Consider the following 12,834-nt stretch of genomic DNA (forward strand, 5'->3'; position numbering starts at 1 on the left):
CTGTCTGGTGTTTCCCTATCATATTTTCAATGTTTTGTTTAATGTACAATGCCCCAGCCTTAACCTAGTCCACACAATTTCCCCTCTTCTGTTTCCATTACCTAGCCTAGTAACTGCAACACTCTTTTGTATTTGATATAAATGCCTCCCTTTCCCCTCCCTGTCCCATCTTTCTTGCCACATTCGGTTGACTTTTTCCCAGATTACACACTTAACCTCTGCTTTACTGATACTAATGTGCATTTCCACATTTTCTTTCTTTAACGCCCTCTTTGCCAACTCATCTACCCTCTCATTCCCCTTCACCCCTACATGTGCTGGAACCCATAGAAATTTTACCTGACCTCCCTGATTTGCAATCCTTGTAACTAACTGAAGGACTTCATAAAGTACATCTTGCCAACTGTTTGTGTGAAAAGACCTTAAACTTGCTAGAACGGAGGATGAATCTGAACATATCAATGCTTTGATTTGTCTGGCTTTCTGCACCCATTGCAATGCAACCAACACTGCCAGCATCTCCACTGTAAACACTCCTAACTTATTAGATGTTCTTCTGCTGATTCCAATTTCTTTTGCTGGTATGACCACCCCAAACCCTGTCACTCCTGTTGCAGGTTCCTTCGCACCATCCGTATAAATGTGAGTATAATTTCTATACTTTTCCATCACATGACAGTTAAATGCATTTACCAAATCTGTTTTATATCTTTCTTTCCTTTTTACCTCTAACAAATGCCAGTCTATGTCAGGCCATACAAGCTTCCATGGAGCTACAACCGGATAAACTACTGAAGGACTTATCCTCAGATCAAATACTCCACATTCTTTCGCGATATCATTCCCTACCCGACTAAAGGTATACCTCTGAAACCTCCCATTTTCCCAGCACTCCTTTAGTAGGGTGAGAATCATTGTGCCCCTGCAAGTTAGCCCAGTAGTTTGCCATCAGTTGCATCCTTCTTAGTTCCAAAGGCATTATTCCCATTTCTACCTGTAGGGCTGACACTGGTGACGTTTTAAAAGCCCCACTGCACACTCTCAAGGCCTGAGCCTGAATGACATCCAGTTTCCTTATAAGAGACCTAGCTGCTGATCCATATACTATATTTCCATAATCCAATACAGATCTTACTAAAGCCACATACATTCTCTTCAAAGCTGAACAACTTGCTCCCCATTCCCTACCAGTCAAACATCTCATCACGTTTATTACTTTTTTACATTTCTCCTCAACTTTCCTGATATGGTCTGCCCATGTTAATCGTGAATCAAATATAACTCCCAGAAATTTAAATGATGCAACCCTTTCTAATTCAACCCCATACATCCTTAACTTCTTCCCTACCTCAACCCTTTTCCTGGTAAAAAATACAGATTGAGTTTTGTCTACTGAAAATCTACATCCCCAATCATAACCCCACTCCACCACTTCATCAATTGCTTCTTGTAGTTTCCTAATTATATGGTCCATGTTCCTGCCTCTTTTCCACAAGGCCCCATCATCCGCAAACAGTGACCTACCTATATCCACTGGTACCTTTGTGAAGACATCATTGATCATAATCATGAAAAGTAATGGGCTAATCACACTACCTTGAGGTGTGCCATTTTCCACTATGTACTGTTTTGATAATTCTGATCCAATCCGAACTTGAATTTTTCTACCAAACAAAAAATCTTTAATCCAATTAAAAACTCTCCCACCAACCCCCATCTTGTGCAGTTTAATTAATAATCCTTCCTTCCACATCATATCATAGGCTTTTTCAATGTCAAAGAACACGGCCACTACCGACTCTCTATTTGCCTGGGCCTTCCTTATTTCAGTCTCTAACATAATCACTGAGTCCATGGAATTCCTTCCCTTTCTAAAACCACCCTGATAACTTGCCAGCATTCCCCTTTTCTCAAGCTCATATGATAACCTTTCTGTTATCATCCTTTCCATTATCTTACATATACTTGATGTTAATGCAATTGGTCTGTAGCTAGTGGGTTTTGACAGATCCTTGCCAGGCTTCCTTATTGGAATTACTACTGCTTCTTTCCATGCACTTGGTAATCTTTCCTCCTCCCACACTCCGTTATAAAAATGCAGCAACTTCAAGAGCGCTCCTTCTCCTAGATTTTTTAGCATCACAGAGCATATCAGATCTTTCCCTGGGGAGGTTGGTCTCGATCTCTTTATTGCTGTCACCATTTCTGCTAATGTAAATGGATCATCGATTATATCATCTGTTCCTTCCCTCCTGCTTAACACACCTGGGTGTTGGCTCATTATTCTTTCCCTTCTTCTCTCTTCAGACAAATTTTCTGAACTGTTTATCAGTACAAATGACTTGGCCATGACCTCAGCCTTATCCCTACTGGAGACTGCAGTTTCCTCCTCAGATATCATTACTGGATATTCCCATTCCCTTCTATCTCCTCCCATCCTCTTAATCATTCCCCATATCTCTCCCACAGGTGTTGTTCTTCCTACCTTGTCGCAAAAATTCCTCCAACTTGCCCTTTTAGCTTGACGTATAGTTCTCCTCACCACTGCCTGTGCTTTCTTATATTGAACCAAATGCTGCATATTATGGGTTCTTTTAACTAGCCTGAATGCTCTATTTCTGTTTTTTGCAGCCTGACAACATTCCTCTGTCCACCATGGTACCAGTTTTCTATTCATCCTATTTTTACTCCTAGGTATAGATCCTTCTGCTGCCATGATAATTGCTGAAGTCACCTGACTGTTTAATTCATCTACATTTCCAGAAATATCAATCTTTGTCAACCCTTCTTCACTCAACTTCTGGAACTTACCCCAATCAGCTTTTTCAAACACCCACTTCCACCACCTGGTCTTACTTCAACTCTTTCACCCACTGAACACAAAACTGGGTAGTGATCACTGCCTACTGTTGAAGCAGTCCAAACTCCCCAGTTACTAATGCCAGCCAAGGTATTAGACACTAACGTAATATCTAACACCGACTCAGTTCCTGTTGTTATATCTATCCTTGTGCCGCTACCATCATTCATACACACCAAATTCCTTTCTTCCATCAAATCTTCAATTACCTTTCCATTTGGATCTGTAATCTGATCCCCCCATATTGTGCTATGAGCATTGAAATCTGCACACCACACTACTTTATGTCTGTTTTGTCCTTGTATCTTTAATAGGCTGTCCAAATCCAACCTTTTACATGGATTGTAGTAGTTAATTATAACCACTCCCTCGCCTCTCTCCCACATTTCCACCACTATGTATTCCTGATCATCTCCTTTTTCCAGTACCCTTTATGGTATACCTTGCTTGATTAACATAGCACAACCCCCTCCTCCCCCTAGATTTCTATCTTTCCTTATTATTGTATACCCATATACCACAAAGTCTAAAGTTGGTTTCAACCAAGTTTCCTGAATACACACTACATCCGGTTTTACAACCATTTCTTTAATAAAGTGCTTGAATTCCTGGCTATTGGCCAGTAAGCTCCTTGCATTCCATTGTAAAAGAATCACCATAATTAGTATTAACCAACACATGACACTTCCTGGCTTGACTGATTACTGAGGTTCTCCCTCACTTCCTCCCATGTCAGTCCTACTAACCCTAAATGGTTTACTGCTGCTTTTACCACCAGCTGAATTTTGTCACTTTTTGACTTTACCTCAGCAGTACTATTAATCACTCCTGCAATGAATGTTACTAGAGCTTTTTTGTCTACATAAATCCTGTCATTTGTTCTTTGTTGCATCTCTCGTATCCCTATTGCTCCCTGTTCATTAGGAACATTATTCTGTTCTCTTGACATTCTTACAGCTTCTGCATAAGTGATCTTCCTTTTCACTCTTATTTCTTGAATTTTAGTCTCCCGTCTCACAACCGCACACCCACTATATGCAACATTATGAGCTCCTCCACAATTGCAGCATTTTGGTTGAACTCCTGTTCCACACTTTCCATATTCATGATCACCCCCACATCTAGCACATCTCCTCTGCCTTTTACAGTTTTTAGCCACGTGTCCAAACCTTTGACAATTATAGCACCTCAGTGGCTTTGGCACATACACTCTTACTGGCTAACTCATGAAACCCAGGAACACCTTCCTTGGCACTCTTTCTTCTTCAAATTCAATCAGTACTGATTCACATTCCTTTTTCACTCCCTCCTTTGTTGTTTTCAGTCTTTGAACATTCATTACTTTCCCTCCTTTGATATTCCTCTTTACCTCCTCCATATTTATACTCATTGGTATCCCCGTGATCACTCCTTTACAACCACTGTTTTGTGCTCCCACCCTCCCAGTGTATTCCACCTTGCATTTTCCTATCTCTTTTAGCTTGAGTACTTTCTCAAGTTGTTCCTCATTCACACATCTTACCAATAAGTTGCCATCATTAAGGACTTTTGCAAATACTATTTCCCCTACCTTATTTGTCAGAGTTGTTGTTAGCACAAACAGGTTAATTTTCTTCATATGTCCCTGAGCCTTCTCATTAAACCTAATTATGACAACACCTCCTCTCTGAGCTTGTTCATCTTCCTCACTTTCAGAGCTTTCTCCACTATCATCTCTTATTCTTTTATTCCCTTTGTCTTGGTTTTTATTCATCCGACCCCTCACTATCTCCTCATTCCCTTTATTTCTCCCTTCACAATAATCCACCTCTCCCCAGCTGCCTACCTCTGGTCCCAAGTCTCTATCCCTCTCCTTCTCTACTTTCTTTCCCTCAACCCCACCCCTTATCTTGTCCACCATTACCAGACCCACACAACCCCCTCCCAGCAATTTCCATTCCTTCCCCACTCTCTTTCCCTCAACAGGTTCCAAAACACACTCACACATCAAGCAAAACACAGCCAGCTTCCAGTCCAACCACTCCTGGCCCAGCCCTCTTCCAACCCAGCAACCACAACTAAAGCTGAACCAAGGAGCTATTTATGTAGCCAGCCCAAAATGTGACTCAGCTGCCTCAATTAGAGCACCCACAGAAAAAAAGGAAGACCAGAATACCTGGAATAAGGATTGATGGACCGGACCGTGAACCGGAATCTGGACTTCACGGACTGGACCATGACATTGATCTTGTTTGGAAGTTTGCTGAATTCCCAGAGAGCCTCTGGGGATTATACCCACTAACCTTTTCTAAGTTCCACCTGAACAGAATCTGCAAGCCTTTTCATTTGAATGGGAAGGCACAGCTGTGAGGGAAAAAAATGGTAAGAAGGTAAAATAATGCAGTTTCTGAACATCTGACATAAAACAGAAAATGTCGGAAATGCTCAACAGATCAGGCGGTATCTATGAAGAGAGAAATAGAGTGTCAGGTTGATAGCTTTTCATCATAACTCTTGACAAAAGTTATTTTACTTTAATTTTGTTTGTTTTAACTTTTTAACTGTTTTAAAGATGTCTTTAAGTGGCTTAAATATTTTAAATAAAACTTAAAATTTTGAATTGTTCAGTGAAATTGTAATGTTTGGAATGACATTGGAAGACATGAGAAACTATGACAGATATTTGTAAAGCTAAGAATGTGGATTTGCTGTTTAACAAACATTTTCAGGCTGTTTTGTGGGAAAGGGTTGTTTTGCCTCATCAATATGGTCATAATACACTGTTTCGGCAAGTTCAGCTTTCAGATACAGATCAAGTGAATGTGCAGCAAATACACACTTCAGTGGTAAGGCAGTCCTGTTTCATGAAAGGACTTTAACGTGTCTTGCCACAAAAATCAGAACTGAAGATCAGGATGAGAAGAGAATTCCCAAGAGGAGAGATTTTCCAGGCAGTAATGGTAGTAAAGGTGGTTAGGGAGGTAGAATAAGGAAGGATTACTCTGAAGTTCTAGGAAGTTTGAATTGAAAAGTAAGTCCTCTAAGATCCATCACATAAGAATATCCCTTTGCCTCGACCACAAAGGCTAAAAACTATTGTTAAAGCAAGGAAAACATCGTAGAATTTAACCAAAGTGTAAGCAAAAGCTTCAGTAAAAGACATTTTGGTTGCTGCTTACATGGTTTACCCTCGCTCTGCTCATTCCATCACCCCATTTTGATCTTGGATCTTACACCAACCATTCCCTAGTTTTTGATGGATGGGGAACAAGTATTAACAAGAAAGGATGTACATATACCAAAATTCTCTTGATCTCCAAAGTACCTCAAAACTGAACATTTGAGCTGTTCTGATGTATGGGAGCACATTACGCCAACTTGTGATAGAGTGCTCCCATAAACATCAGCAAGAGTTAATAATCAGATTGTAATTCTAGCAATATAGACCATTATATCAACCATAGCACAAGGAAGAAGTAGCTTCCCTCTGTCTATTAGAAGTCCCGACGTGGAAGACTTGGTTTCAGTCTCCATCTTCCTTTCTTATCATATTGCCTTTGTTTCCCCCACTCATCTCCTCCCAGCCTCTTCTGCTATCTCCACTATTCCCTCCCTACCTGGCTCGAACACCCCTCCTCTTGCCCATTGCTTGCCAGCTCTTCCCGCACTCACTTCTTTGCTTTGTCTATCTCCTCTCTACTCTTTCAGTCTGGACGAGTGATCTCGATCTGAAACATCCACTGTCTGTTTTCCACCACGGATGCAGCCTGATGCAATGGCTTCCTCAAGTATTTCAATTTTTTTGCACCAGGAAGAACTCTGCTGTTCCTACATGATCTTTTATATCTGCTTGGGGAAGCGGTTTAGGCACTTGCTTTAACATCTGTCTGAAAGAAAATATAAAGGGCACAGCACTTCCTCAGAACACATGGTCTTTCAACTCTCAAAGCTGATCAAAGCTAAATTTCTACCTTCTTAGCCACAGCTAATAATTCACTAGCTGCATAGATTTTGTTCTAAACTGTGAATTTATTCTGAAAAAGAACTCACTTTCCTATTCTGATCATCTCTGTGACCTTCTTCCCTGGCACAGGATACATTGGCACGTGAGGCAACTGAAGCTCTGGCCTCGTTGTACGGCACTCGGTATTCACATGGAAGCATCATACAAGTGATCGGTAATTAACATAACAACAACACTGATGGGTTGTGCTGTATTCAAATACTTGGGAGATTTGACTGTACTTGTGGGTTTGGCTCATGTCGACACAACTGACAAGATGCAGATACAAATGAGTAAGAGTAACAAGGGCTGGGGTATTTTACTGAGTTTTGAAAGTGAAAGAGAACAGATGTGAAGAGATTAGAAGGAATATTTCCATTTGCAACACCTCCTTCCCCTTTCTCTATCTCTGGAGACAGTTTATCCACTGTTATCTTTTATAAACCCACTGACTCTCACAGCTGCTTGAGCCATACCTCTTCCCACCCTGCCACTTGTAAAAATGCCATTTTCTTCTCTCAACTCATCAATCTCCACTGCATCTGCTCTCAGGACGAGGCTTTTCATTCCAGAACTACTGAGATGTCCTCCTTCTTCAAAGAAAGGGACTTTGTCTCCTCCACCATCAACGCTGCCCTCACCTGCATCTCCTCTATTTCACGCATGTCTGCCCTCACCCCATCCACCCCCCCACCACCCTACCAGGGCCAGAGTTCCTCTTGTCCTCAACTACCACCCCACCAGCCTCCACGTCCAGCACTTAATCCTCCATAACTTCTGCCATCTCCAACGGGATCCCACACCAAGAACATCTTTCCCTTCCCCCTCTCCCTCCACTTTCTGCAGGGATCACACCCTACACGACTCCCTTGTCCATGTGCCCCTCCCCAATGATCTCCCTCCTAGTACTTACCATTGAAAGTGGAACAACTGCTACACCTGCCCCTACACCTCCCTCACTACCATTCAGGGCCTGAAACAGTCCTTCTGGGTGAGGCAACACTTCACCTGTGAGTCTGTTGGCGTCCAGTGCTCCTAGTTTGGCCTCCTGTATATCAGTGAAACCTGACGTAGACTGGGAGACCGTTTTGTCAAGCACCTACTCTCTGTCCGCCAGAAAAAGCTTGATCTGCTGGTGGCCACCCACTTCAATTCTACTTCCCATTCTGACCTGTCAATCCATGGCTTCCTCTACAGCCACAATGGGGCCACTCTCAGGTTGGAGAAGCAACACCTTATATTGCATCTGGGTAGTCTCCAACCTGATGGCATGAACATAGGTTACTCGAACTAATGGTAATTGCTCCCACACTTCCTTCTCCATTCCCCATTCCCATTTCCTTCCCTCACCATATCTCCTTACCTCCCTGTCAGCTCCCTCTGGTGCTCCTCCTCCTTCCCATAAGGCCATAAGATATAGGAACGGAAGTAGGTCATTCGGCCCATTGAGTCTGCTCCACCATTCATCCCCGCTCCCCTGCATTCACCCCATATCCTCTGATGCCCTGGCTAATCAAGAACCTATCTATCTCTGCCTTCTTACTCTGACTTCCCATCTTTTTTTTTCCAGTCCTGATGAAGGGTCTTGGCCCAAAACGTTGACTATTTACTCTTTACTCCATAGATGCTGCCTGGCCTGCTGAGTTCCTCCAGCATTTTGTGTGTGTTTCTTTGCAGATTTTTCTCATGTGCCTCAGTTTATACATCTCAGTCATGCTCCCTCTTAACCGAGCCAAACAGACCTAGCTTCTCCAGTCTCCCCTCCTAAGTAAAAGCGCTCCATTTTTCAGTCAACCTCCCAGTGAATGTCCTCTTCAGTGTGGTTAGCCAAACTGCACGCTGTAAGTAAATCAATAGAACAATACAGGAACAGGCTCTCAGGCCCACAAAGTCTGTGCTGTCCATGATATTAATTCAAACTAAACCCACCTCCAGCTGAGCTGTGGCCAGTGTTTTATAACCTCCTTGCTTTTGTATTCACTGCCCTGACTGATGAAGCTCGGTATCCCATGTGATTTCCTAACCATCTTATCTTCTTACACTCACCCTTCCAGGATCTTTCGACTTGTGAACTTTGCTGGGTTTATGGGGACCACCTTAAAAGTGCGGGCTAATGAAGGGTGTTTGAAAACTCACTGGGGGGAGGGGGGTAGAGGGAAAGAACTCCTTATTTCGTGCCATTTCCCAGTGTAGGTGAGCCCTGTATTATAGCAGTTTGGATAATATCAATTTGTCCTTGAAGAATTCACAAATCACTATCAAAAATCTGGCATACAGAATAAAAACTTACTCCTTCAAAATTTCTGAGGAAAAAGTAAAAGAATAAATACTTTTTCCAGCTCTCCTTTCTTGATGCCTGCATCCATACCACTGTCTGTAAGGAGTTTGTACGTTCTCCCTGTGGCTGCATGGGTTTCCTCCGGGCGCTCTGGTTTCCTCCCACATTCCAAAAGCCTACTGATTAATAAGTTAATTGGTCACTTGGGTGTAATTGGTCGCCGTGGGCTCGTTGGGCGAGCAGAGCCTGTTACCGTGCTGTCGTCATCATCATTATGTGCTGTATCATATGACATCATCATTACGTGCCATGTCGTATGCCGTAGGCGATCATGGCCTTATGACCATGATTGTTCTTGGCAAATTTTTCTACAGAAGTGGTTTGTCATTGCTTTCTTCTGGTCAGTGTCTTTACAAGATGGGTGGCCCCAACCATTATCAATACCTTCAGTGATTGTCTGCCTGGCATCAGGACGCAATATGCACCAGCTGCACATATGATTGAAGAGTACCTGATCCCATGGCTTCATGCGACCCTGATCGTGCAGACTAAGCAGGTGCTACACCTACCTCGCCCAAGGGTGACCTGTGGGCTAGCAGAGGGAAGGCTCACTTCACATCTCCTTTGGCGGAGATGTATTTCCGCCACTCCACCCTTGTTGATTCTGTCAATAATAATGTTAATAATGAATCGTGCTGAGCATGATTCAGCTTTACATGAAACATGCAAATTGCAACATGGACTGTTTTCTAAGTTCACAACCCCAACCCTCTCCTTAATGTGTGGCTGGGGCCACTTGTACTCTAACAGCTGTGCTTTCAGTAGAAGCCAAGTAGTGCTGATTTTCTTTGAAGTAGTGCAAAGCTTTACAGGTAGAATTGGAAGTTGGGACTCAAACGGAGACATATACCAGGGATGAGGCAACATTCGCACGGAGCTATGACTTGCATCATTGGGATTCTGCTCAGGTTTTTTATTCAAATTTCAGAAGCAGCTTTCTCCGAGGCTCGATGAATAAACTTTCTGCTGCTCACCCAGTTTCACGTTTCGACACCCCGACTGCCAACCACAGTGAATCCTCACTGATTAGACTTGATGCAAAATGATGTATTTCACTGTTTATTTCAATGTATATGTAATAAATAAAGCTAATCTCACCTAAATATGTGACAGCGATAATAAACCGGATTCTGAATCTAAAGGTCTTCCCTGGGCATGCACGCCCTCTGCTGACAGGATGCCACATGCACGGCCGTTGTCAGCTGCACCATTTGCTGCGTTGAGGTTATGCAAAATCTGTTAATCTTCTTCCATCTCCAGCATGAGCTCGCTATCATTTATAGGCTGTTCCGCTGTCCTGCTCCTTAGAATTACTTCACAGCTCTGAACTGATATAAAGCACTTTAACAAAGAAACCGTGCCATGTCACTGCATTAATTCATTTTGTGCCAGTGTGGGAGAATGGCCAAATTTGATCGTGCACAGTGTCCAAATCATCATCTGCACTAGCTTGTTTGCTTGCTTAGTCCTTCTGCGCAGTCAAAATTCAAAGTACATTTATAATCAAAGCATGTATACTATGTACAACTTTGAGATTTGTCTCCTTGCAGGGAGCCACAAAACAAAGAAACAGTATCGAACCCATTAAAAAAAACCCCACAACAAGGACCATCAAACACCCAATGTGCAAAAACAAAAGAACAAATCATGCAGTCAATAAAAAATGTGAACAGATAACACAGAGAATATGAACCGCAGAGTCCCCAACCCTCCGACAGTGAGCCTGGGGCCACGGGTCCAGTTCAGTGCGGGGTGAGACCCGAAGGTTGCAGACCACAGCTGCAGAGTCAGTTCAGTAAACCTTGTGGAGTAGTGAACTGAATGTCGGTTTACTCATCGAGCCAGGGCTCCGGCCCGAAACGTCGACCGATCTTTTCCACGGATGCTGCCCAACCTGCTGCGTTCCTCCAGCGTGTTGTGAGTGTCAGTTTACCCTTCGCCTTTGGCCTTGTCGCCTTGATCAAATTGCACAAATAGTAAAAAAATAGCAAACTAAAACATTTGGGACATAAACTGCACGGTCCCCGAAAGTGAGACCACAGCTGCAAAGTCGATTCAGCGCTGAGGAGAGTGAAGCCCGTCCATCAGCCTGATGGCTGCAGGGGCGTTAACTGCTCCTGAGCCTGGCAGTGTGGGACCCAAGACTTCTGACAGTAGCAACGAGAAGAAAGGGAGAGCGGTCAAACACAGGCAGACAGCGTTGAACACCTGTTCATTTTCCGCTCTCATCCTCGACGATTTTAATCTGCTCAACACTTTAATCGGCACAGACTAATGGCGCTGAGCACAGGTTTGTCTCCTACCATCAGACCTCAATGTAGTATCCACCCCCAGCCATACCTGCACTCTCTAGTTTCCTGAATCCCCCAGGAGTTTGCAAAAGTGCCACATCATTTAGTTGGTTTAGAAGGCTGCAGACTGCAGTGATCAAGTGTTGCAGTGATGAAAAACTCTGCGGGGGTAGGGGAACCTCAGAGATTCATTTGGGAAATGGCAGGACCTTCGGTTGGGTCAGAATATTGGGTAGGATTAGTGTAATGCTGTGATCGTAAAAGGAGGATTAATCTTCAAAGGGGAGGGTGGTGTGGAGTGTGCGGCCAAAAGAGGATAACTGTGAGAGTAAACAGAAAATACGACCGGGACTCGATTGTAAATGGTTGTAAATGCTTGCTCTACCGCCAGGGAGTTCCCGTTTAAAACTTGCTGAAGCTGGCCTCAACATCTAATCGTGCATGAAAGATCCCATCAGCCAAAAGGCGTGCTTCTGCAAGTGAATTAAACGGGAAGTACTGTTACACCACAGGACAACAGGTGTCCCGTATGCACAGGACCCATTAGCACTTTGGGGTAGTTATGAGATAGTGTTTGTTCTTTTGATAAAATTGTATTATGTAACGTTGTCTGCCCTTATTCATCATTTTTGGGTCAAGTTGTAGGTGGGCCCAGTCTCAGAATAATGCCATACATGAACAAGCGTCTCTTCATCCAATGTTATGTCTAGTTGTTTTAGTAACAATACTGAAACCCTCGGCTTGATGTGCGGACAACTTCCGTGTGAGCTTCTGGAATGAACTGGAAAATTTTACCCTATGACTTGGAGAGCATTGGACATGCCACTGAATACTATATGCAGAAAGAATGAATAATTTATTCATGTCTCCCCACCCTCTCAAACTAACAAGTGACAGGAAATTCCAAACACATTTCAATCGAAGAACCAATAGATCTGACCTTAGGTTATGCCTGCTAGTAGGGTCAGGCCTTCTTGAATCAGACTCTTAACTGTTAATGCCACATTATGGGATAATTCTGCTTGTCTTGTAATGCTGTAAGTTACCAGTTGGTTTTCAGTACACTATACATAGGAACAAAAGAAATAGGAGCAGGAATAGGCCATCCGACCCATCGAGCCTGCCCCGCCATTCAATAAGATCATGGCTGATCTGTCCGTAAACTCAGCTCCATCTACCTGCCTTTTCTCCATAACCCTTAATTCCCTTACTATGTAAAAATCTATCTAAATGTATCTTAAATAAACTTAGTGAAGAAGCCTCAACTGCTTCCCTGGGCAGAGAATTCCGCTGATTCACCACTCCCTGGGGAAAAACAGTTTCTCCTCATCTCCGTCCTAAATCTTCTCCCCTGAATCTTGAG

At 43.2% G+C, this 12,834-nt stretch overlaps 1 protein-coding gene across 4 annotated transcripts in view; it reads left to right on the forward strand.

The window, feature by feature from the left end:
* LOC140186682 (carboxypeptidase A1-like) overlaps positions 1 to 12,834 on the forward strand; it is a 64,132-nt gene that overhangs the window by 47,845 nt on the left and 3,453 nt on the right. For 3 of the 4 annotated variants that reach the window (XM_072241145.1, XM_072241146.1, XM_072241149.1), the window contains exon 11: positions 6,933 to 7,017. In XM_072241145.1, coding sequence (XP_072097246.1) covers positions 6,933 to 7,017 — 85 coding nt within the window. Of the gene's footprint in view, positions 1 to 6,932; positions 7,018 to 10,108; positions 10,290 to 12,834 lie in introns of those variants that run through there. The other variant, XM_072241147.1, reaches the window with a different exon arrangement.

The sequence above is a fragment of the Mobula birostris genome, chromosome 23, assembly GCF_030028105.1.
Source record: "Mobula birostris isolate sMobBir1 chromosome 23, sMobBir1.hap1, whole genome shotgun sequence".
In the NCBI taxonomy this organism is placed as follows: domain Eukaryota; kingdom Metazoa; phylum Chordata; class Chondrichthyes; order Myliobatiformes; family Myliobatidae; genus Mobula; species Mobula birostris.